Source organism: Bufo bufo, chromosome 1 (genome assembly GCF_905171765.1).
Source record: "Bufo bufo chromosome 1, aBufBuf1.1, whole genome shotgun sequence".
Classification (NCBI taxonomy): Eukaryota; Metazoa; Chordata; class Amphibia; order Anura; family Bufonidae; genus Bufo; species Bufo bufo.
This window is the reverse complement of record NC_053389.1, coordinates 373,597,225-373,624,155: the sequence shown is the minus strand read 5'-3', so window position 1 is coordinate 373,624,155 and position 26,931 is coordinate 373,597,225. Positions and strand designations below refer to the sequence as shown.

General features: G+C 43.1%; 1 protein-coding gene across 1 annotated transcript in view; it reads left to right on the top strand.

The window, feature by feature from the left end:
- Positions 1–26,931, top strand: part of RARS1 (arginyl-tRNA synthetase 1) — a 518,621-nt gene that overhangs the window by 350,885 nt on the left and 140,805 nt on the right. The window contains exon 8 of the mRNA XM_040404976.1: positions 2,169–2,298. Coding sequence (XP_040260910.1) covers positions 2,169–2,298 — 130 coding nt within the window. The remainder of the gene's footprint in view (positions 1–2,168; positions 2,299–26,931) is intronic.

Genomic DNA, 26,931 nt, shown 5'->3' with positions numbered 1-26,931 from the left:
TTACCCAAACATTTTTTTTATTTTATCAAAGACATGTAGAACAATAAATTTTGAGAAAAATGTATATATAGATGTCGTTTTTTTAAAAAAAAATTACAACTGAAAGGTGAAAAATGTAAATTTTTTGCAAAAATTTCGTTAAATTTCGATAAATAACAAAAAAATTTAAAAATGTCAGCAGCAATGAAATACCACCAAATGAAAGCTCTATTAGTGAGAAGAAAAGGAGGTAAAATTCATTTGGGTGGTAAGTTGCATGACCGAGCAATAAACGGTGAAAGTAGTGTAGTGCAGAAGTGTAAAAAGTGGCCTGGTCATTAAGGGTGTTTAAGCTAGGGGGGCTGAGGTGGTTAAATCGTATCCCATGCTGAAACTTCCCCACAGGCACATGCCGACCGAAACTTCACAGGACTGCGGTAACCCTTCAAACATCAGCAACATAGTGCAGTACCCGTGAATATGTCAAAGAATAAAGGCTTTATTATACTCACAACAGCACCGCTAGAAATCAGCATATAAAATCATCTAAAATATCGCTGCCCTAGGGGTGTATAGAAATGATCTTAAAAAAAAATGTATAAAAAAAATATATGTGCATATATTAAAATTGAAATTACCACCCTTTCCTTAGAATAAAAAAGTACATTCATAAATAATATAAATATCATGGGCATTACTTTGTCCGAAAGTGCCCGTACTATTAAAATGTATATATTTTTTCATTATGGCAAATGACGTAACGGAAAAGTATCAAAATGACCGATTCCCCATTTTTTCCATCGCTTCTCGTACCGCAAATAAATTATAAAATATGCTCAAAAAGTCACACACACTTCAAAATGGTATTAATAAAAACTACAGATTGGCAATGAGCCCCCACACAGCTCAGTAGACCGAAGTATAAAAATGTAATGGAAGTCAGAATATGGTGATGTAAAAAAAAAATTCAAACGTTTTCATTTATTTTTACAGTATTTAGACATATAAAACCTATACAGATGTGGTATCGTTGTAATCGTACTGACCCAAAGAATGACTGGAACACCGTAGGGACAAAACCCATAAAACTGAGGAATTGCATTTTTTTTTTTTTTCTAATTTCACCACATTTTAAAAAAAATTCCCACTTCCCACCACATTTTATGCCACATTAAATGGTGACATTAAAAAATACAACTTGTCCCGCAAAAAGCAAGCCCTTATATGGATATTTGAACAGAAAATAAAAACGGTATGGCTCCAGGAAGACAGGGAAGAAAAATGAAACCGAAAAAAACTCCTGTATCCTAAGGGTTAATAACATCAGTGATGTCTGTTTTTGATATTTAAAAATATTTGCAATACAGAGCGATTGTGACACATAAACCTCATATATGAACAAGCTGTTTATTAAAGTTTTTTCTTTTTTTTGCAGCACAGAAATGGTATGGTGCTCAGTTGCATCTCTTCTGATACATGAAATCGTACTTTATTCTGAAAGACAAGTGCTATATAAACATTACCAACTGTCTACAAACATATGCATGTTCTTCAGAAGCTGCTTGCTTATTGTTGTGTACAAGTCATATACTATAGTAATGTCAAAAGTAGTCATGTCCGTGTCAGACTTGTAACTCAAGGACATATGTATTAGGCTACTTTCACACTAGCGTTCGGGTGTCCGCTCGTGCGCTCCGTTTGAAGGGGCTCACGAGCGGCCCCGAACGCATCCGTCTGGCCCTAATGCATTCTCAGTGGAGGCGGATCCACTGAGAATGCATCCGCCTGCCAGCGTTTAGCCTCCGCTCCGCTCAGTGAGCGGACACCCGAACGCTGCTTGCAGCGTTCGGGTGTCCGCCTGGCCGTGCGGAGGCGAGCGGATCCATCCAGACTTATAATGGAAGTCAATGGGGACGGATCCGCTTGAAGATGACACTATATAGCTCAATCTTCAAGCGGATCCGTTCCCCATTGACTTTCAATGTAAAGTCTGAACGGATCCGCTCAGGCTACTTTCTGACTTAGAAAATTTTCTAAGTAATAATGCAGACGGATCCGTTCTGAACGGATGCCAACGTCTGCATTATCGGAGCGGATCCGTCTGATGAAACATCAGACGGATCCGCTCCGAACGCTAGTGTGAAAGTAGCCTTACTGAGATGTAAAATGATTGCACTTTTTTTTACCAGGAGTCCAAAAAGAGATTTGATGAAGAAGATGACTTTAAGAAAAGGGCTTATCAATGTGTAGTGCAGCTGCAGAGCAAGAGTCCTGGCTTCATCAAAGCCTGGAACCTGATCTGTGATGTATCCAGAAAAGGTAACTTTACCCCATAAAATACTGTATATATGGATTTAAAGAAGAAGAACATTAATGTTTGGAATCTGTTTTACTGCTCCATGTGTCATAAATTGTGCTGTGTCAAAAGTTATAATTACTGTATGGTCCATTTTCCTACAAAGTAATCCTGAAGTGATAAAACCATCCCTCAGTTTTTGCTTGTTCTTGATTAGGAAATTTGTATTTTTATCTTCCTAAATCTGCCTTCCAAAAACCATATGGCGTTCCTTTCCTACTGTGCCCTGCCTTTTGCCCGTACAGCAGTTTACGATCACATATGGGGTGTTTCTGTAAACTGCAGAGTCAGGGTAATAAATATTGAGTTTTATTTGGCTGTTAACCCTTGCTTTGCTACTGGAAAAAAAATGATTTAAGGGGTTTTATCATGTTTGCAACCCCTTAAGGACTCAGCCCTATTTCACCTTAAGGACTTGGCCATTTTTTGCAAATCTGACCAGTGTCACTTTAAGTGCTCATAACTTTAAAACGCTTTGACTTACCCAGGCCGTTCTGAGATTGTTTTTTCGTCACATATTGTACTTCATGACACTGCTAAAATTGGGTCAAAAAAGTTAATTTTTTTGCATAAAAAAAATACAATTTTTACCAAAATTTTTGAAAAATTCGCAAATTTCAAAGTTTCAGTTTCTCTACTTCTGTAATACATAGTAATACCCCCAAAAATTGTGATGACTTTACATTCCCCATATGTCTACTTCATGTTTGTAGCATTTTGGGAATGATATTTTATTTTTTGGGGATGTTACAAGGCTTAGAAGTTTAGAAGCTAATTTTGAAATTTTTCAGAAATCTTCAAAATCCCACTTTTTATGGACCAGTTCAGGTTTGAAGTCATATTGTGAGGCTTAGATAATAGAAATCTCCTAAAAATGACCCCATTCTAGAAACTACATCCCTCAAGGTATTCAAAACTGTTTTTTCAAACTTTATTAACCCTTTAGGTCTTCCACAAGAGTTAATGGCAGATTGAGAAACAATTTAGAAATTTCTATTTTTTGGAAAATTTTCCAATATAATCAATTTTTTCCAGGAGTAAAACAAGGGTTAACTGCCAAACAAAACTCAAAATGGGTTGCCCCGAGTCTGTGGTTTGCAGAAACACCCCATATGTGGTCGTAAACTACTGTTTGGCCGAACGGGAGCACATAGAAGGAGGGGAACACCATATGGGTTTTGGAAGGCAGATTTTGCAGGACTGGTTTTGTTTATACCATGTCCCATTTGAAGCCCCCTGTTGCACCCCTAGAATAGAAATTTCAAAAAAGTGACTCCATCTAAGAAAGTACACCCCTCAAGGTATTCAAAACTGGGTTTACAAACTTTGTTAACCCTTTAGGTGTTCCACAAGAGTTAATGGCAGATGGAGAAACAATTTAGAAATTTCTATTTTTTGGAAAATTTTCCATTTTAACCCTTACTTTATTACTGGAAAAAATGGGTTAACAGCCAAACAAAACTCAAAATGGGTTGCCCTGATTCTGTAGTTTGCAGAAACACCCCATATGTGGTCGTAAACTACTATTTGGCTAAACGGCAGGACATAGAAGAAGGGGAATGTCATATGGTTTTTGGAAGGCAGATTTTGCTGGACTGGTTTATTTACACCATGTACCCTTTCAAGCCCCTTGATGCACCCCTAGAGTAGAAACTCCATAAAAGTGACCCCATCTAGGAAACTACGGGATAAGGTGGTTGTTGTTTTGGGACTATTTTAGGGGTAAATATGATTTTTGGTTGCTCTATATTACTCTTTTTTGAGGCAATGTAACAAAAAAAATTAAATTCTAAAATTGTTTCTACATTCGCCATTTAGTTTTGTGGAACACCTAAAGGGTTAACATAGTTTGTAAAGTAACTTTTGAATACCTTAAGGGGTGTAGTTTCTTAGATGGGGTCACTTTTTTGGAGTTTCTAGTCTAGGCTACATCAAGGGGGGCTTCTAATGGGACATGGTGTCAAAAAAAAAAACTGTCCATCAAAATCTGCCTTCCAGAAACCGTATGGAGTTCCCTTCGTTCTATGCCCTGCCGTGCGGCTATTTAGCCATTTACGACCACATATGGGGTGTTTCTGCAAACTACAGAATCGGGGCAATAAATATTTAGTTTTGTTTGGCTGTTAACCCTTGCTTTATTACCGGCAAAAAGGATTCAAATGGAAATTTTGCCCAAAAATTGTTTTTTTGGCACCGTTTTTATTTTATATTTTTAACACCGTTCATCCGAGGCGTTTGCTCAAAAGTTATTTTTATAGCGACGACTTTTACGCACGCGACGATGCCCAATATGTATGGTTCTCAGACTTTGGAGACACTAAGCAGGCATCCTAAAACTGCGGCCCTCCAGATGTTTTAAAACTACAATTCCCACCATGCCCTGCTGATGGATGTAGGTTGTCTGGGCATGCTGGGAGTGATAGTTTTACAACATCTGGAGGGCCGCAGTTTGAGGATGCCTGCACTAAAACTAATATTTTTTGGGGGAAAAAAAATTGTTTCTGTGTCTCCAAAGTCTGAGAGCCATAGTTTTTTATGTTCTCTAGTGGACTGTTGGGGATTATAAAAATTTAGTACTCCATGGAAGTGTGATACTCCCTGAAGCAATCGATAACGCAGAGGCCCGGATGATCGGGGCAAGTGTCACATTGAGTGGTGGTGTCCTTCCGTATCCCCCTCTTGTGACACACTCTGCATCTTTTTTGGGTTCGTCCCTTCTTTCCAGTATGGGGGACCACACCTGGAAAGTGTTGGCCAGGGACGATCCGGGCGCCTCCAGTTCCCGAGGTACTCCGGCCTGCTCTTTCCCGGTCCGAAAAGATCAGGTCCTTGAGGACTGCCTCATAGAATTGGAGGAATGTCCCTGTGCTGCCAGCGCTTCGGGATAGTACAAAAGAGTTGTACATGGCAACCTGCACCAAGTAGACCGTAACTTTTTTGTACCATGCCCGGGTTTTGCGCATGGCATTATATGGCGTGAGGACTTGATCAGAGAGATCAACTCCTCCCATATACCGATTGTAGTCGACGATACAATCGGGCTTGAGGACCGTTGCCGCGGTACCTCGCACAGGGACTGGGGTGGTGCTGTTACCGTGGATTGTGGACAGCATAAGGACATCCCTCTTGTCCTTATACCTGACCAGCAACAGGTTTCCACTGGTAAGGGCACGGGTCTCACCCCTGGGGATAGGTACCTGGAGGGGGTGGGCAGGGAGGCCGCGTTCATTTTTCCGCACGGTCCCACAAGCGAACGTGGATCTGGCGGCAAGGGACCTGAACAAGGGAATACTGGTATAAAAGTTGTCCACGTACAAGTGGTAACCCTTATCCAGCAGTGGGTACATAAGGTCCCACACGAGTTTCTCGCTAACACCCAGAGTGGGGGGACATTCTGGGGGTTGAATACGGGAATCTCGCCCCTCGTACACACGAAATTTGTAAGTGTACCTTGAGGTACTCTCACAAATTTTGTATCGCTTCACGCCATACCTCGCCCGCTTTGTGGGAATGTATTGGCGGAAACTGAGTCTCCCCTTGAACGCAACGAGAGACTCATCAACCGCGACCTCCCTTCCAGGTACGTAGGCCTGCTGAAATGTGGCCCCAAAGTGATCGATGACCGGCCGTATCTTATACAGCCGGTCATAGGCAGGATCACCTCGGGGGGGACATGCTGCATTATCGGAATAATGCAGACATTTCCGGATGGCCTCAAACCGGGGACGTGTCATGACCATACTGTACAGTGGGGTCTGGTATAGGACGTCCCCACTCCAGTATTGCCTGACACTGGGTTTTTGAACTAGACCCATATGCAGCACGAGGCCCCAAAATGTCCTCATCTCGGCTGCACTGACCGGCGTCCAGCCACCGGGTCTAGCCAAAAATGAGCCCGGGTTTTGAGCGACGAACTGTTGGGCGGGGTTGGTGGGGGGGGGCTGGTGGTGGGGGGCAAGTGGCAGGGGAAGTCTGGGGTCTGAAAGATGGAACAAAGAAAGTTTTAGAATAAAAGTATTTTTATTTTTTTTTTCTAACTTTTCCCTTCTTTCCCTGCCTAACGGTGCCTCTCCCTCACTGACCCTAACCTACCTGGGTGGCGATGGGTGCAGGAGGGTGATGGATGGCGATTAGGCGGGTGCTCGTGCAGAACAGGAAGAGGAGGGGAGAGAGGAGCGCAGGAAGTTTGAATCTCGCGCCTCTCTCCCCTGCACCAATCAGCACCCTGGACAGCAGCGTTCAGCATCAGGGCCAGCACCGCCTCTCCAAATGCACGGACTGTGATTGGTGGTGTGTAATCACGCCACCGATCGCAGTCTTTTTCCGGTTCATCGGGTCACCGGAGACCCGAATGGACCGGAACCGCAGAAAACCGCAGGTCTGAATTGACCTGCGGTTTTCTGCGATCGCCGATACGGGGGGGTCAAATGACCACCCCCTGCATTGTTACAGGATGCCGGCTGAATGATTTCAGCCGGCATCCCGTTCCGATTAACCCCCACCGGTACGTCATGGGTCCTTAAGGACTCGGGAAACATGCCGTACCGGTACGTCATGCGTCCCTAAGGGGGTAATCACCCCTCCCCTCCCGAGCCTTTTCCTAAATATACTCTTTTTTTTCTAAATCCTATAGTTTTTTAATAAAATTGAAAAATCATATGTAGTTGTTTACACTCGCTGCCCATGAATACGACCACCTATCGCCGGCCGCATCCATGGGCCGCGCCTGCGCACCGCTTACCTGGTGATCTAGTGGCCGGCCTGCATTACAAGATGTGAGCGCGCACGTCGGGCGGCCGCGCATGCGCAGATCAAGTATTCTTCGTGCCGCGGCTCCAAACAAAGCAAGATACTTATGCGCATGCGCTGGCGCCCGAACACTTCGGTGGATGAAGAAAGGAGTCGGACGTGTTTAGAACAGCCAGCGCAGGACTTGGGTAAGTATTATTTGTAAATGCCCCACGAATTCCACCAACGATTTAATAATAAGAGCATTATCAATGGGGGGCATCATTCTAACTGGGGGGGGGCACTAAAGGGGGCATTATTTTGCATGGGGGTATAACTGGAGGAATCATTCTATCTGGGGGGGCTATAAAGGGGGCATTATTTTAAATGGGGGCATAACAGGAGGCATCATTCTAACTGGGGGGCCACTAAAGGGGGCATTATTTTACATGGGGGCATAACTGGAGGCATCTTTATAACTGGGTGGCCACTAAAGGGGGCATTATTTTACATGGGGGCAAAACAGGAGGCATCATTCTATCTGGGGGGGCACTAAAGGGGGCATTATTTTACATGGGGGCATAACTGGAGGAATCATTCTATCTGGGGGGGCACTAAAGGGGGCATTATTTTACATATGTGGTAAGAGAGTACAAGTGGAGGAGGTGAATACACTGATATGTGATATGTAGCAGAGCTAGGTATGCGCTGGTACATCCGCAGTGATTGCTGTGGAGGGGATTAGCAAGATATCTCTATATATAGAATGGTGGGGAGAGAGTACAAGTGAAGGAGGTGAATACACTATGATTGCTGTGGAGGGGATTAGCAAGGAGGTGAATAAACTGATATGCATATACAACTATGCATGTTATTACTCAAATGTAGTACTGCTCTAATGGTAACCAATCTGCATCTGTGCTGTTCAGTGGTTGTTTTATGGGAGTAAAAAAAAACTAATATGGATACTAGCAGACATGCATTTGGGCTGTAGTGATTTATAGTTTCTGCTGCACAGATACAGTTTGGAATATATATGAAAAGTTTTATATGTAGTCAGTATTCAAGACATCCAAATGGTAGACTATAAGATCACTTACCATTGCTCACTGAGTGATCGGAGTCCACAGCAGGAGAGATGAGCTTCACAGACACTGCCTGGTGCCAGTCAGACTGATGACTCATAATATACACAGGAACGAGCACGCAGGACTCAGCTCTCTGTGTGATGTCATAAGGAGGAGTGGCCAGCCTTCACACTAGCTTTCTAAGCCAACCCAGCTTTAGAAGCCTCAAACCAGGAGGGGAGTTCTGCTGTAACTGTAACTCTGGCTGATTTAGCAAGTTGATAATACCCCTTTAAAATGTAAAATCTGCCAAAAAAGTGAAATTCTGAAATTTCATCTCCATTTTCCATTCATTATTGTGGAAGACCTAAAGGGTTAACAAAGTTTGTAAAATCTGTTTGAGGGGTGTAGTTTCTAAAATGGGGTCATTTTTGGGTGGTTTCTATTATGTAAGCCTCACAAAGTGACTTCAGACCTGAACTGGTCCTTAAAAAGTGAGTTTTGAAAATGTTCCGAAAAATTTCAAGATTTGCTTCCAAACTTCTAAGCCTTCTAACGTCCCCAAAAAATAAAATTTAATTTTCAAAATAAGCCAAACATAAAGTAGACATATGGTAAATGTAAAATAATAACTATTATATGAGGTATCACTATCTATTATAAAAGTAAAAAAAATAGAAATTTAAAAATTTGGGAATTTTAAAATTTTTGGGGTAAATTTGGGATTTTTTCGCAAATAAAGGTGAAATATATTGACTCAAGTTTATGACTATCATGAAGTTCAATGTGTCACGAGAAAACAATCTCAGAATGGCTTGGATAAGTAAGTGTTCCAAAGCTATTACCACATAAAGTGACACAAGTCAGACTTGCAAAATATGGCCTGGGCAGGAAGTTGAAAACAGGCCCGGGGGTGAAGGGGTTAAATCGCTACCCTTTCTCAATGTTGCATATAAAAAATATATACAAAAAAACAAATCCGGTATTGCCGCCTCCGAAAATGACTGAACTATTAAAATATTTAAAAACTTTTCCTGTACAGTGAACACTGTAACAGAAAAAACAAAAGCACACAATTCTCCATTTTTAGGCACCTTGTCCCCCCAAAAAAATGTATAAAAGTGATCAAAAAGTTTTATGTACCCCAAAAAGGGTATCAATAAAAGCTACAATGTGTCCTGCAAAAAAACAAGCCCTCATACAGCTCTGTGGATGGAAATATAAAAAAAAGTTATGGGTGTGAGAAAATTGTGATACAAAGAAAAGTTAGATCTTTTTCAAAGGTTTGAATTTTTTTAAAAGTTAGAAATAAAATGAAAACTATACAAGTTTGGTATCACCGTAATCATATTGAGCCAACAACATGAGGTTAAGGTATGGTATCCCAATACTTTATTCTCGAGTATCCCAATACTTATTTTTTTTTGTATCAAAACCAAATCAAAATTTTGGTATAGTCCCAATTCTACATCCAGTTGGGGAGAGAGCTTCCTCACAGCAGTGCTTTGAGGCCATTCCTGTGGAGGCAGACAGGGGCGGTGGATGCCATAAACATGGTGAGGATGTGGACGGTGGTACCTGTGACTGCTGCAGCGGGGCTATAAATTTAGCTACATGTGGATGCTCCTCTTTTCCCTGTGTATGCGCCATGCGGAGGAGGCGATATTAGACCAGACACTCATGGAGTCAATCCGATTAGAATTGTGTCCTCCACTATCCAATTCGGTTCACCACTGGTGGATGACATCAGAAGGGGATCTCAGGACGCTGGGTGTGTAATGCTTTAGAGCAGGGGTGGGGAGCCACACACGGCCTGCGTTTTCATTTCACACCTAGTGCGGGAGGCATGTGAAGGTGAGAACAGCACTGCACTGGCTGTATTCACCTTCCCTGGTATTCTTCTGGCCCCACTGTGTGCACCATGATCTGACGCTGTGCGCTGTCAGGTCACAGTGCAGCACAGAAGGAGGAAGACCAGGGAGGGTAAGTGAATCTGCCAAGTGGCAGTGCCATCCGGAGCTGGAGAGGTGAGTTTATTTATTTATTTTAAATGTCTGATCTGAGGTATGATTGGATGATGGGGGTCTGATAGGGGTTGATATGAAGGCTAATGGAGGGTGGGGAGGGTCTGATCTGAGGCTGGGGGTCTGATGGAGGTCTAATCTGAGGCTGGGGGGTCTGATGGAGGCTGATCTGAGGATAGGGACGATCTGATGGGGGCTGATCTGAGGCTGGGAGTCTGATCTGAGGCTGATGTCGGCTGGGAGGTCTGATAGGAGACTGATTTGAGGCTAGGTGGGCAGATCTGAGGCTGAGAAAGTGACAAAGGCAGGGACAGTTGCAACGAAAGAGGCAAGGGCAGTGACAGTGGAAGCTGGGTGAACCCCTTTTTGGACCCCCCCTGGGATTAGCTTGGCTGCCATTAATGACAAATAAAGAACTATATAATTCTGAACTTAAAAATGAGACTGCTATATTTGGTCAAAATGGCACCTGTACTATATGTAATCTATATAGTGCAGGCGCCATTTTGTGCTGCAAAAATACAGCGCTCTAGACTTTTTTTTTTATTCAAGTGCCATTTCTGTAACTTACCCCTAAGTCAATTATATGTTTGACCAAATATAGCAGTAGAAAATAATATATGTCTTCCCAGGATAAGAGACTGCGGGGGCAGTTCGCCTGGGTACCGCTCAGGAAGGAAATGCAAAATGAGATGAAGGGGAGCAGTAACAATTTAAAATGTAACTTTTAATGTGTCTATTCCCACACGGGAGTAAAAGACCCCTTACAAACAAAAAAACACACATACATACAAAAAGACAGACGAGACGCCTGGAGGATTGCGCCGCGTAAACCACTGCGCATCGATCCAGGTGTCAACCTCCCTAGGTCTATGATGGATGGTACAGGCCTATAGTGGAGGGACCGTGTGATTCCTAATATCTATGAAATAGTAGGGAATCAGATGTTTAAGAAGTGGAACGGTCTTACCAGTTCTTACGAGAGCCTCACTTGAATAACCATATGGAATAGGTTAATGCAGGAGAAGGTCACAGGGTGTAGGTGGGTGCTCCGTCAGATGTCCAATGGTGGTAGAGACATCCACGGTATCCAAACGGCTGGGTACGAGAGTAGCCTCAGAGAGAAACTAACCCTAGTACCTCCCTGCTTGGCCTAAGCTAGCCCTAATGACCTATCACGGGGTCCGTGCCCCGCAAGGGGTGGCCCCGTCCGGAACCTTGCCCTGTTGTGAAAGCCCTAGGTAACCCTAACAAGGGTAGCTAGGGACAGGAGGCTAGTAGCAAGGCCGGTAAAGGTACTAAATTAATAAGGTCTCAATGGACCTTGGGAAATGAAAGTAAGCGCATAAAGTGCGTATATGTAGATATGTATACGTGTCCCGACGCGTTTCTTTATTGTCACATATCTTAGATACACTTATAAACCAAAAGGCCCCAAAAAGTCATCAGGGGACAAGGGGCTTGGTATTGAAACTCCTGCCGATCTAGTTAATGCCACTGTCTATGGTATCTCAGTGTAGCAAAAAATGGGGGTAATTGTTTAAGGAAACAAGTAATATACTCCACATCAAAAAGGATCATTGGCAGTGTGAGGCATGCACAGTAGTGTACCTATGGAGAAACATAGATGGAGACAATGCAAATAAGTATCTAAGTCAAAGGTACCCCTGCTGCCCACACGGTGGTGGGTGCGAGCGGTACTCACATAACTGCTGGAGCGGTGTCATCCGATATCCAGAGGGGGCGGCATGGAGGTACACCACGTCGTCCGTCTATATGGCACGCCTAGCAGGTGTGCAAAGGCGCGCTGTATTTAAATGGAAGGAAGGGGGGGAGGCCGGTCAATGCGCCTGCGCCATGCATGACGCCGCCCCACTTGACCGGACCAAGTCACATGATCGGGTCAAACGGGGGTGCGGCGTTCCCACAGGGCGCCTGCGTACATTGACACGGCGATAGAGGAGCAAGGCCGAAGGGGAGGCATCTGTTGTGACGCGACAGCGTCGTCATGCCAACCGGGCCGCCCGATGGGCGCAACTAAGATTGGGGGAGTGGCCAAAGGTCCTCAAACCACCTCAGAGTAGTGCGTCGCTTACAGCAATAGCTGCAGATAGGGGGGGGGTGGAGCAAAACCTGGAGAAATAAATTATAAACCGGGTGGCTACTACACAAAACGTCCCCAAGGGGGGAGAGGTAAACCCCTCAATATAAGTGACAAATAGGACATTTTGGTGGGCTAACATACCACCTAGCCTGGAGGGGAATAGAGACAAGCGGCTAAACAGGAAAAAGTGATATTGCAGTCTGCAGAGATATAGGCAAAGCACTATGAATGAAACTAACATAGCTCCACTCATAAGTGAAATTCATCATGACTGGCACAGTGATAAGCGGTTTATAGATAGCATCCAAAGTGTAATTGTTCGTTCAAGCCATGGGGGTGGGATGTATTGAGTTTGAAAATCCACCAGCATTCACGCTGGAGGATCCGTCTGTCCCAGTCTCCCCCACGAGATGGTTTATTAACACGTTCGATACCCATAAATTTGATGGCAGATGTGCGGCCACCATGTACCGAAATGACATGCCTGGCTACCGGCGTGTCCCTTCCGTTACGGATGTCTCCTAGATGCTCGCCCATCCTTTTACGCAGTTCCCTCCGGGTTTTGCCCACATAGCGTTGGCCACATTCACAGCTAAGTAGGTATATGACCCCCACGCTGCGGCAGTTGATAAACTGTTTGATCGTGTAGGCATTATCCGCAGGGTTCGTCGCAAAAGATTTGCCCTTGACCAACCATTCACAAAAACTACAATGGCCACATTTATAGCAACCCATAGTACTTCTGTCCAGCCAAGTCCCTTTTTGTCACAGTGGGACTGAAATGGCTGTGTACTAATTTGTCCCTTAGGTTGACCCCCCTCCTAAATGTTACTGAGGGTTGTGGGCTCAGGATTTCGGCTAGGTCTGGGTCCATCAAAAGCGTCTCCCAATTGCGTCCCAGGATACCTTTCACTTCGGTCGCAGCCGAGTCAAAGGTGCCGATTATCCTTATTGTTTTTGTTGAAGCTGTGCTAGTGCGTATGGTTGGATATAGGAGAGTTGTTCTACTACGTGCCAAAGCCTTTTTGTATGCCTGTTTCAATATTCTGTCTGGGTAGCCCCGTTCTAAAAATCTAGCTCTCATGATGGATGCCTGTTGTTTAAATTCTCTATATTCCGAGCAGTTGCGTCTGAGCCGAATGTACTGACCAAAGGGGATTCCACGTTTCAGTGGCGCGGGGTGGCAGCTATCCCACCTCAGTAGTGAGTTCGTTGCCGTTGGTTTGCGATAGATCGTTGTTTTTAGCCCGCCCACATCATCCCTAGAGACAGTGATGTCTAGGAAGGGGAGATTGTCCCTCATGATGGACGAGGTGAACCTCAGTCCAATGGAGTTGAGGTTCAACTCCTGGACGAAGCTATCAAACTGCCCTTCGGTCCCGCTCCACAGAATGAAAATGTCATCTATGTAGCGGGACCAAAGGGCAACATGCTCAGTGAATCCGCATGGAATGTCACCAAACACCACCGTCTCCTCCCACCAGCCCAGGAGCAGGTTGGCATACGACGGTGCGCAGGAACTGCCCATTGCCGTGCCCCTGAGCTGGTGGTACGTGCGGCCATCAAAAAGGAAGAAATCCCTAGTTAAGACAAATTGAAGGAGTTCCAGGACGAAATTACTATGTGCCGAATGTTGGCATCCCCTTGCTTTAATGAAGTGTGCGGCAGCCCCCAGGCCCTTGTCGTGGGGGATGGAGGAGTATAGTGCCTCGACATCAATCGACGCCAAGAGCCAATCAGGTTCTATGCAAATGTGCTCCAATTTCGTAAGGAGATCCCCCGTGTCTCTGATGTAGAAGGGCAGTGCTTGCACAAATGGGCTAAGAAGGCGGTCGATATAAATGCCCACATTTTGTGAAAGACTGCCCACTCCTGACACGATGGGGCATCCCCTCATTGGTGTAGTGTCCTTGTGGACTTTTGGAAGACAGTAAAATGTTGCTGTCACCGGATGAGGGGGATACATAAATGCGAATTCATCTCCGTTAATAAGTTGGGCAGTTTTGGCACTGGCAAGTATCGCGCATAGTTCGCCCTGGAATCTCGGCGTTGGGTTGCCCTGTAGGGTTTCATAGCCCTTTTTGTCATTCAAGATGGCCAGACACATCAATTTGTATGCTGAAGAATCCATGAGGACGATATTTCCCCCTTTGTCGGAAGGTTTAATCACTATATTTTTGTCACCCTCAAGTGAACTGATGATATCCCTTTCTTCTCTGCTACAATTGAACCGGGTAGTGGTGGATTTGAGAGAGCAGAGTTCAGCTACAGTTTGTTTGATGAAGACATCGATACATGAAATCTCGCCCATTGGGGGCATTTTGGTACTCTTCCTCTTAAGGTTTGTGAAGGGACCTCTCCCCTCTGATTCAGCAGGTGCTGTGTCCAAACTGTAAAGAAGATGGACATCGTCAAGGATCTCCACCGGGATGCCCAGCTCGCGACTTTCTTTATGATCTTTAACTCTAAAGTGCTTGTGCCACTTCAGCTTGCGGGCAAACAGGTGGAGATCCTTGTCCCCTTGTTCTCCATGATGGAAATAGACTGGCCTTTTTTCCGGACTTTTCAAAAGATGTTCAAGAAAAGAGACGCTCATTTAATACCGTTAAAAAGAGATTAAGAGAAAGGGATATTAAGTATTCACTTGTCTTCCCAGCCAAACTCCGGATTATTTTTAATGATGATACAACTTTATTTTTTGATACGCCGGATAAAGCTGCGGAGTGGCTTGAACGAAATGATATGTGATCTAACTGTTTAAGGCTCTGTTGGGAACAAAAGATCAATAGCTGACAGATGATGTTTTTTACCTTTCCCCTTCTCTGTTTAATTAGCGGGCAGGCCATCGAGTGGAGGGGTGAGATGGTCATAGGCTAGAGATCTGCTGCTTTATGCGGTGGATTATTTGGATTGGGGGGTTGGATGGAGGGGGGGTTGGTTGAGGGGGCTGTGATGTGTCTAGTATGGGAAGAGACAAGCGGTTTTTGATCTGATGCGCTTACACCTCCCATTGTATGTTTGATAGAAACACATTTTACTGGGGAGATCTCTAGGGTGGCCACCAGGGAACGGGCTGCGCACACATACCATTCTACCTTCTCTAGACATTCTAGGGGAGTGACTGTTTTTATAAGGTGTAACTAAAGACTAAATTTTGCGTATGTATGTCGAAAATTGTTTTACTGCCTGAATATACGCTTTAAAGGAAATTTTATTTATCATATATTAAAATCGTGGCGAGCTTGCCACATGTAGGATTTATCAGGCTAAGCCTGGATGAGTGGCCCACTCCACAATTGTATGGGTACAGCCACTCACAACAGGCTTGTAAGACGTGCAGAGCTGGAATATCAGTATGGTCTGTTCAAGATATCTCTTCTGATAATTCACAGATGCACTCCCATATATTTACTAGTGGTGCTTGGATTCCCAAGGATGTGTCAAGGGTACCAGCAACAAAGTTTGCAGCTTCAATGGTCAGCTGCAACAATGTTTCCATGTAGTGGATATGGGTAGATAGAAGAAAGGATAGGTGAACTGTGGGTGAGAGCCGTTATGTACGAGCTCTACTTACAACCCAGCTGATAAGCATCCCTGTTATCCGATCACTATCTAATAGAGAACCGTCTCTGCAAATATAAGCGTCTGCTCGACGCGTTTCTATGTCACTCTATGTGTGGTGACATTTCTTCAGGAGCAGAAATAACAGCGGCATGTATTTAGATTATTATAGTCATGGACAATCCAAACTCTGCACACTGATGGAGAACGCTGCACGCTGCTATTTGCGCGCGTGCAGCTTCAAGAGATACAGCCTCCGGCGATATGTTAGCAGCCGTCTCGCGGCCGCTCAGCTGCCGATCTCATATTGAAGTCGCCACTCCCACTGGGCGGAGCTTCATCGGCAGGCGGTGACGTCACCCAGGAGGGGTAAGACGTTCTGTTTATCCGCTCTGCCTGATTTACTGTGCTAACCGCTGTTGTGGGTATTCTTTTAGTGGGCATATCTACCCATATCCACTACATGGAAACATTGTTGCAGCTGACCATTGAAGCTGCAAACTTTGTTGCTGGTACCCTTGACACATCCTTGGGAATCCAAGCACCACTAGTAAATATATGGGAGTGCATCTGTGAATTATCAGAAGAGATATCTTGAACAGACCATACTGATATTCCAGCTCTGCACGTCTTACAAGCCTGTTGTGAGTGGCTGTACCCATACAATTGTGGAGTGGGCCACTCATCCAGGCTTAGCCTGATAAATCCTACATGTGGCAAGCTCGCCACGATTTTAATATATGATAAATAAAATTTCCTTTAAAGCGTATATTCAGGCAGTAAAACAACGAGTGACTGTTTTTATTCATAGAACGATTAATTTTAAGTGTGTCAGGCATCCTCTGTTGACCACCAGGGGAGATTTGTCTTCCTGTATTGTAAGTTGGCGGGGAAGATGTGTATTCTGGCCTTTGTCTATATTCCACCTCCATTTTCTTTTTCAGTCCTTAATTCTCTGCTAAAATTTATGGATAAATGGCCCGAATGTCTTACATTGATTATGGGAGACTTTAACTGTGTTATCAATCCCGCGGTCGACAGGGTGTCTATGGGTGGCAGGGGAGACGCCTCTGTTCAGGTGTCCCCCTTGGCACGCTTTTGCCTGGAGGCCGGGTTCGAGGATGTTTGGGGAAATTTGGGACAGGGGAGAAGGGCTTTTTTATGCATCAGTAAATTAGGAAGATCTATGTCCAGAATAGATCATGCTCTGATTAATAAAAAATATGTGCGATATGTTAAACAAATGAAGTATGAGACCAGGTCACTCTCGGATCATCTCCCCCTACTCCTTGAACTTTGCCCGACCCATGATAAACAAACGGGGAGGTCTCCATTTAGACTCAACCCCTATTGGTTATCAGTAATAAAGAATCATCAAACAATACAAATTAACCAATTCTGGGAGGATAATTATACTTCAGCAAAAACACAAGTAGTATGGGACACCTTCAAGGCTTATATGAGGGGAATACAGGGAGTGCAGAATTATTAGGCAAGTTGTATTTTTGAGGATTAATTTTATTATTGAACAACAACCATGTTCTCAATGAACCCAAAAAACTCATTAATATCAAAGCTGAATATTTTTGGAAGTAGTTTTTAGTTTGTTTTTAGTTTTAGCTATTTTAGGGGGATATCTGTGTGTGCAGGTAACTATTACTGTGCATAATTATTAGGCAACTTAACAAAAAACAAATATATACCCATTTCAATTATTTATTTTTACCAGTGAAACCAATATAACATCTCAACATTCACAAATATACATTTCTGACATTCAAAAACAAAACAAAAATAAATCAGTGACCAATATAGCCACCTTTCTTTGCAAGGACACTCAAAAGCCTGCCATCCATGGATTCTGTCAGTGTTTTGATCTGTTCACCATCAACATTGCGTGCAGCAGCAACCACAGCCTCCCAGACACTGTTCAGAGAGGTGTACTGTTTTCCCTCCTTGTAAATCTCACATTTGATGATGGACCACAGGTTCTCAATGGGGTTCAGATCAGGTGAACAAGGAGGCCATGTCATTAGATTTTCTTCTTTTATACCCTTTCTTGCCAGCCACGCTGTGGAGTACTTGGACGCGTGTGATGGAGCATTGTCCTGCATGAAAATCATGTTTTTCTTGAAGGATGCAGACTTCTTCCTGTACCACTGCTTGAAGAAGGTGTCTTCCAGAAACTGGCAGTAGGACTGGGAGTTGAGCTTGACTCCATCCTCAACCCGAAAAGGCCCCACAAGCTCATCTTTGATGATACCAGCCCAAACCAGTACTCCACCTCCACCTTGCTGGCGTCTGAGTCGGACTGGAGCTCTCTGCCCTTTACCAATCCAGCCACGGGCCCATCCATCTTGCCCATCAAGACTCACTCTCATTTCATCAGTCCATAAAACCTTAGAAAAATCAGTCTTGAGATATTTCTTGGCCCAGTCTTGACGTTTCAGCTTGTGTGTCTTGTTCAGTGGTGGTCGTCTTTCAGCCTTTCTTACCTTGGCCATGTCTCTGAGTATTGCACACCTTGTGCTTTTGGGCACTCAAGTGATGTTGCAGCTCTGAAATATGGCCAAACTGGTGGCAAGTGGCATCTTGGCAGCTGCACGCTTGACTTTTCTCAGTTCATGGGCAGTTATTTTGCGCCTTGGTTTTTCCACACGCTTCTTGCGACCCTGTTGACTATTTTGAATGAAACGCTTGATTGTTCGATGATCACGCTTCAGAAGCTTTGCAATTTTAAGAGTGCTGCATCCCTCTGCAAGATATCTCACTATTTTTGACTTTTCTGAGCCTGTCAAGTCCTTCTTTTGACCCATTTTGCCAAAGGAAAGGAAGTTGCCTAATAATTATGCACACCTAATATAGGGTGTTGATGTCATTAGACCACACCCCTTCTCATTACAGAGATGCACATCACCTAATATGCTTAATTGGTAGTAGGCTTTCGAGCCTATACAGCTTGGAGTAAGACAACATGCATAAAGAGGATGATGTGGTCAAAATACTCATTTGCCTAATAATTCTGCACGCAGTGTAATGGTTAGTAATATTGCCAACCTGAGAAAGGAGTATGGGGAAAAGGAGGAAAATTTAAAAGAACAAGCTTCCTCATCTACACAATCCTTCTATATAAATAGGACAGAGGAAAACAGGGAAACTATGCAGAAGACCACACAATCATACTCTAACTGTTTGCTGGAGAAGGCCTAACAGAGTTTATTCTTTAAGGGTCAAAAATATTTCACCGAATCGGGTCGACCGGGGAAACTTCTTTCCAGAGTTATCTCGAATCAGGAACCCAAGAAAAATATAGATAGTATCCGACTGGCCAATGGGAGGATAGTTACTGGACAAAACCCTATAGAGAAAGTTTTCTTGGACTACTTCTCAGATCTTTATAGAGCCGATTGTAGGATAACGGATGAAATGATGGATGTCTACCTTGATGGTATTATTTTTCCCACTATTACTTCGGCCCAAAGGAGGGTACTCGAGGCCGATCTCTCAATTTAGGAGCTTGAAGGGGCAATCAAACTCTGTTCGGGTAACTCCACCCCCGGTTCAGACGGACTCCCATATGAATTCTATAGTAAATATAAGGAGGTTATGCTTCCCAAATTGTTGGGGGTCTTTGCTTTCAATGTCGGAAGCCGTGATAATATTAATTCCAAAAAAAGGTAAGGACCCCATAGATCTGGGATCCTACAGACAGATTTCACTGTTGAACGCGGACGTAAAGCTCCTGGCAAGGATTCTGGCCACAAGACTCGCTGGGGTTATCTCTTCCATTGTTCATCCGGATCAGAATGGTTTTATCCTAAATAAGGGTACTCGCCACAATCTTCACCGGCTTTTTGCCAACATACAGGCACCTGGGGGGTCTGCTCGCTCCATCCTGTCATTGGATGCCTCTAAGGCCTTTGACAGGGTGGAGTGGCGATTCCTGTGGAGGGTCCTGGCCAGGATGGGTTTTGGGGAGAGATTCATAAACATGATTAAATTACTGTACACATCCCCCACAGCCCAGTTGAGTCTTAATGGGAGCCTTACTAGCAGTTTTAACTTAAATAGAGGTACTCGTCAGGGCTGTCCACTATCACCACTCCTATTTGATATTTATATTGAGCCTCTGACTTTGGCTATTAGACAGGACGCTCAAATTAAAGGATTTGGAATATTAGGTGTGGAGGATCGTATTTCTCTATATGCAGACGATGTCCTCTTTTTTTATAGATAGTACAGAAATAACTCTACCAAGAATTATTCTGATGGTGAAACTATTTGGTGAGGTATCAGGCCTAGACATAAATTGGTCAAAGACCATTTTGATGCCATTAGACCCGGTCTCCCAGAAGGAGTCCTTGATTACCCAGTTAGATGTCGTTGACACTTTTAAATACTTGGGTATGATTATTTCTCCCAAGGTTGAAAATTGTGTTCAACTCAATCTGATCTCATTGATAACGAAAATTAGGGCAAAAATAGGGATTTGGTTGAGACTTCCCTTATCTAGGGCGGATTGAGTTTCACTGGTCAAGATGGTGGTTCTACCCCAAATCCACTATGTTCTTAGGAATACACCTATCTGGATAGAGGATAAATATTTTAAACTTATGGAAAGAATAATTAATGACATTGTGGGGAAGGAAATGTGTGCGCCTCAAACTGGAATATTTATACAAACCTTTGGAGCAGGGGGGATTAAATCTCCCCTACTTCAAGGGTTACTTTATTGCTGCTCAGCTATGGATGTGCCATAAATGGCAAAATAGTACCTTTTTAAGTAGGTTATTGAGAAGATCCTCGCATAATAACATATTTACGCTTTTGGAATCCGGGTTATTGATTAATAGATAAACCAACACTTGTTTCCCTTATATTTATCAAGTAAGTGACCCAATATCACCCATAACGCAACCAATAAAAGATATATGGATCTAATTCAATCACGAATCACAACTCCAACACATGACTTTATACAAAAATCACTGATGTTTATTGGTACAAATAGAGTTGCGACCACTGGCCACACAGACATTAAGAACACTTAAAATGTCACTCAGACTGCAGACGTGTGGTAATTACAGTACGTATAGTTAAAGTGCAAGTGCCTACATAAATATGCAACAAAAAGATAGTCAGTGCCTATCAGAGAGTGTTGTCCTGTCTATATTATATTATCAAAAAGTCAAATTATAGACCCTAGACTCTATGGACATCAACTCACACTTTGTTATCTTAAATACAGTACAATAAACAAAGAATAAAGCATACTGACCAACGTATCTACCACAACACCAGCAGTCCGTGCCCCGACGCGCGTTTCGCCGTCAGCTTTTTCAAGGGGTAATGACAAACACTTACTAGCCGGGTATATATAGTCCCTATGATGGGCGGAATAATCTCCATCTAACCAATGGATTAAGGACACATTGACGAGGGGGCAGGGTATCAAAACTCCTCACCTGTATAGTAGGGAATCACTTGCATCGTATACTGTGGCGCACGAACCGCCGCGCACCACCGGTGCCCGCGTACGCAGTCGCAGCGATGACGTAGGACGGCCGCGCTCAACAGAGCACAGGGCGTCCCACGTCAGAGCCAAGACCGCGTCAGCGCGCCCGCGGCTGCGCAGAGGGACGCGCGCACTACGAGCTCCATATTAGGTGAGGGAAGATCACTATCATACGTCCTCTCTCCATCATTGTGACCATTATCCTAAACCTGACATACACATGTTTATAAGCACAGTGTTTCCCTCCATGACTAATACTTAGTTAACCAGATAATTCTAAGGATACATGTTAATACAGACCTGCATAATTACTAACAATAGAATACATCTAAAATTAGTGAAATATATATAAAGAACTACACCAATTTCTAAGTGTGGGCATCCTAAGGACATATACATACACCTATAGTGATATAATGCCATAAGTAGATATATGTGTGTAATACATAATGTATACTATCACAATATTCAACATACAGCATATCTGTACATATGTGAAGAATGAACCTATAAAGATTATTTCTAAGTGCACAAGGATGCAAATATAAGTGTAACATATAATTATTACATATACAAGTAGAATAAATGATTCTCATTTCATGCTCAATCATATATAACACGATTGACATAAAGCAAGAATACAAATGTAGCATGATCATTACATAAGTGAACATCATAGTACTAATTGCATGCTTAGACATGACATAATTAATACAAAAATAAAAATAGAGCCCACAAGTGAAACAAAAATAAAGTAGTATTATTCCATGCTCAATCAATTATAACAAGACTGGCATGAACCAAGAATATAAGTGTAACACATGATTAATACAAAGGTGAAGTGCATATATTACTTACATACTCAATCAATCAAGACATATAACATATGCGTCAAGTGCCCACATCACATAAGTACAATTAAAATTCATAGCATGATGCAGATATGTAGTTAACCACAGTCCCCAGAAATGATCCACTGGTCTGTTGTCACGAGGGTATCAAGAGCCACGTCTGACTCCGTTATACCCGGGGTCAGGAAGTCGCAGCGGGTGGCTGCGCGCTCTATATCTAAAGATCACGTTGTTTCTTAGTGATTGTTTTCTGTGTTTGCCTTGCTATCCTTTTTGTCTCTCTCAGGGATCCGTAGCTTCTCCTCCTCAGCTGTTTCTTGTCTGCCACTCCCTACCTCCTTATATTCTCCCCTCACACTTCTCTAGTTGCCAGTTATAGAGCTTCCTGCCTGGACATCTATACTGACCCACTGGAGTGGTTAATCCTGGTTGTCGTTCCTGAGTGCTACCCTCCGGATCCCTGTTGGGCTTATTGTTGTCTCCTGTTATCGTCCACCTGGGAATATATGTTGAGTCTGTGTTGTCTGTCCTCCCCTTGGTGTTTTCCCTTAGAGTTAGTGGTGCGGACTAGTGTTCCCATCGCCCTGTTCACTACCTAGGGCTCAGCTCAGGGAAAGCCAGGGCTTTAGGCACGTGGTCGGCGTACGGGTGAGGAACCCGTCTAGGGACGTCAGGGCAGCCAGGTGCCAGCCGCCAGGTGAGTCAGGGGTCACCATCTTCCCTCTCACTTGGGCAGGGCCTTCCTCGTTCCCTCCCTCTGTGTCACGTATGTGATAGCCACGCCGACCGTGATATCTGTAGAAGTTATACATGATTATATCCTCATGGAAGGGGTAAATTCCCGATTTCTCGGCCATAATACATGCATATCCTGCATATATAAATAGAAACAAAACCATATTAGTAGATATCATTCACACCTCAGGATCCCGGCTAGAAAAACCTAAACACATGGACATTCTAATTATCTAAAACACCACATATCAGGGATGATGCTGCACCCTACAAGAACGACGCAAATGGAATTTTATCATTCAGGCCAAATGGCACCTGAGTATTCAGTTTCACAATCCACTTGCTTTCAACCTGCTCCAGCCGTTTAAACAAATCACCACCTCGCGCACCCAGGGAGACCCGATCTATCCCCCTAAACTTTAAATCTTGTCAACAGTTGTTATGTTTCTGACGGAAATGCTTTGCAATAGGTTTTAATTTTACAAGTTTGTCCCTATCTCCATCAACAATTTTGGCAGCTGCCCGGATATCTTTTTGGTGTTCCTGTATGCGAACCCGAAATTCACGGGTCGTCATGCCAATATATATCAAGCCACATGGACATGTGGCATGATATATAATGCCCGTAACACTACAGTTGATGAAATGGACAATATTATAGCTCACCTTGCCTGAGGAGTCTTCAAAAGTCTTGGTCTTAATGATCGCTCTACATGTGGTGCAATGCCCACATAGTACACATCCCCATTTGGGACCTTAGGATTCAAAAATGAATCCAGACTTAGATGGTATATAATGACTCCTCACTAGGATATCCCTAAGATTCTTACTGCGTTTGGCCACAAACATAGGGGTAGGTGTAATTATTTTACCTAAATCTACATCCGATTTTAAAATAGGCCAAAAATTTTTGAAGATCCCTCTCATGTTGTACCATTGTGTGTTGTAATTAGTGATCATACGTATAGTAGATATCGTCGGGTCATCCCGAGCCTTTGGGGACAACAGGGATTCCCTTGATGTAGTAGTGGCGCGCATATAACCACGTTGTATGTCGCATTGGTTGTAACCCCGTTGTGTAAGTCGATTTTTTAAGACATCTGACTCCCTTTCAAAGTCGTCTCTTGATGTGCAGATCCGTCTTGCCCTTAGGAATTGGCCAATTGGTATTGAGTTTTTCTGATGTTTGGGATGGAATGAAGTCGCATGAAGCAGTGCTTATAAACATGTGTATGTCAGGTTTAGGATAATGGACACAATGATGGAGAGAGGACGTATGATAGTGATCTTCCCTCACCTAATATGGAGCTTGTAGTGCGCGCGTCCCTCTGCGCAGCCGACGCGGTCTTGGCTCTGACGTGGGACGCCCTGTGCTCTGTTGAGCGCGGCCGTCCTACGTCATCGCTGCGACCGCATACGCGGGCACCGGTGGTGCGCGGCGGTTCGTGCGCCACAGTATACGATGCAAGTGATTCCCTACTATACAGGTGAGGAGTTTTGATACCCTGCCCCCTCGTCAATGTGTCCTTAATCCATTGGTTAGATGGAGATTATTCCGCCCATCATAGGGACTATATATACCCGGCTAGTAAGTGTTTGTCATTACCCCTTGAAAAAGCTGACGGCGAAACGCGTGTCGGGGCATAGACTGCTGGTGTTGTGGTAGATACGTTGGTCAGTATGCTTTATTCTTTGTTTATTGTACTGTATTTAAGATAACAAAGTGTGAGTTGATGTCCATAGAGTCTAGGGTCTATAATTTGACTTTTTGATAATATAATATAGACAGGACAACACTCTCTGATAGGCACTGACTGTATCTTTTTGTTGCATATTTATGTAGGCACTTGCACTTTACCTATATGTACTGTAATTACCACACGTCTGCAGTCTGAGTGACATTTTAAGTGTTCTTAATGTCTGTGTGGCCAGTGGTCGCAACTCTATTTGTACCAATAAGCATCAGTGATTTTTGTATAAAGTCATGTGTTGGAGTTGTGATTCGTGATTGAATTAGATCCATATATTGATTAATAGAGACCAGGGCCATAAAGAGACTATAAAATCACTACTGAAAATTTGGGCTACTACTAGAGTTTGGTTGGGGTAAAGGGATCACTTACATTTACGCCTCTTTGGCATAATATTCACTTACAGACCCTAGAGGGTATAGCAAGGGATCAATTTTGGCAAAAGAATGGGATTCTTTATATTACACAGGTTGTTAAGAATAGAGAGATTAAGTCGTTTGTGGAACTATCACTATAATATAGTGAATCTTTCATGGCTTAGGTATTTCAGCTTCGGTCGGCACTTTTTAGTTTGAATGATAAATCACTCTTAGAAATAGATAATACTTCTCTGTTAAATGGGTGGGTAGGGAATATATCACAAAGAATGAAGATTTCAAATATATATAAATTATTACTTAAGTCACGTTTTGGAGAGACACAATCGCCGGGACAAAGGGCCTGGGAGATGGATTGCCCAAATATACAATCGGTAGGGTGGGGAAGCATTTTTACTAACTTCTACCTACTATCTCATAACTTTAATCATGTTTTAATACAGTTCAATATTTACCACAGATTATATGTTACTCCCATTTGGTTAAATAAGTGTGGACTAAGAGATACCTCTAAATGCCCTTGGTGTGATACTGTAGGTGCGGACTATCTGCACATGATCTGGGCATGCCCAGAACTTGGAGCCTACTGGAATAGTATTAATAATCTCCTTACCCATAAATTGAAAATATGGATTCCTTTTGAGCCACAATTGTTTCTACTGAATGATTTTTTTTCACTAGGTAGTCATAAATATAAAAAGATTTTGCTTGGTAGAATACCTTTTATGGCCAGAGTTCTGATTAGTCGGAGTTGGTTCGCACGTCATATTCCAGAGGTAAACAATTGGAGAAAAAATTATGAACGGATTCTTTATAAGCAGAGGGACGTACTAGAGAAATGGATTAAGATATGGGATGACTGGAAGTGTTGAGTTAATAAATTTATTTATTTATTTTTTCCTTTTCTTCCTTTCCCCTTCTTTCTCTGGGGGGGAGGGGGTGGACGCATCACAGGGGGGGGGAAGGGGGTCAAGGGTATAGTGGTATTAATTATATTAAGCTTTAAGTTTCTTTGTGTATTGGTTTTGTATATTAATAAAAATGTTGAAATAAAATAAAATAAAAAATAAAAAGATATTTGTCCATCCAGGTCAGCCTGTTATCCTGCAAGTTGATCCAGAGGAAGGCAAAAAAAAAAATATTGAGGTAGAATCAGGCAATCAGAATAACACCCTGGATCAACGACCTCTCCAGAAATCCAATAACTGTACCCTTTAATATTACACTCCAGATATACATCCAGGCACCTCTTGAAATCGTCTAGTGAGTTCACCATCACCACCTCTTCCGGTAGAGAGTTCCATAGTCTCACTGCTCCATAGAATCCTCTTTTATTTTTGTGTACAAACTTTCTTTCCTCCAGACGCAGAGGATGTCCCCTCATCACAGTCACAGTCCTGGGGATAAATAGATGATGGGAGAGATCTCTATACTAAACCCTGATATATTTATACATAGTTATTAGATCTCCCCATACTCGACTTTTTTCTAAAGTGAATAACCCTAATTTTGATAGAAACCTTCTTTCCTCTAGATGCAGAAAATGCCCCCTTGTCACAGTCCTTGGTATAAATACAATAGGGAAAATAAGTATTTGATATGCTGGCTATTTTGCAAGTTTTCCCACCTACAAAGAATTGAGAGGTCTGTAATTTTTATTGTAGGTACACTTCCACTGTGAGAGACTGACTCTAAATAAGAAATCCAGAAAATCACATTTGTATGATTTTTAAATAAATAATTTGCATTTTATTGCATGAAATAAGTATTTGATCACCTACCAACCAGTAAGAATTCTGAAGTTCTCCGGAATTTTAAGTCCTTTGGGTCCTTCTCGGGGGTTTGGGTTAACTGGGAAAAAATTCCTCTTCTGGCTCTAGATG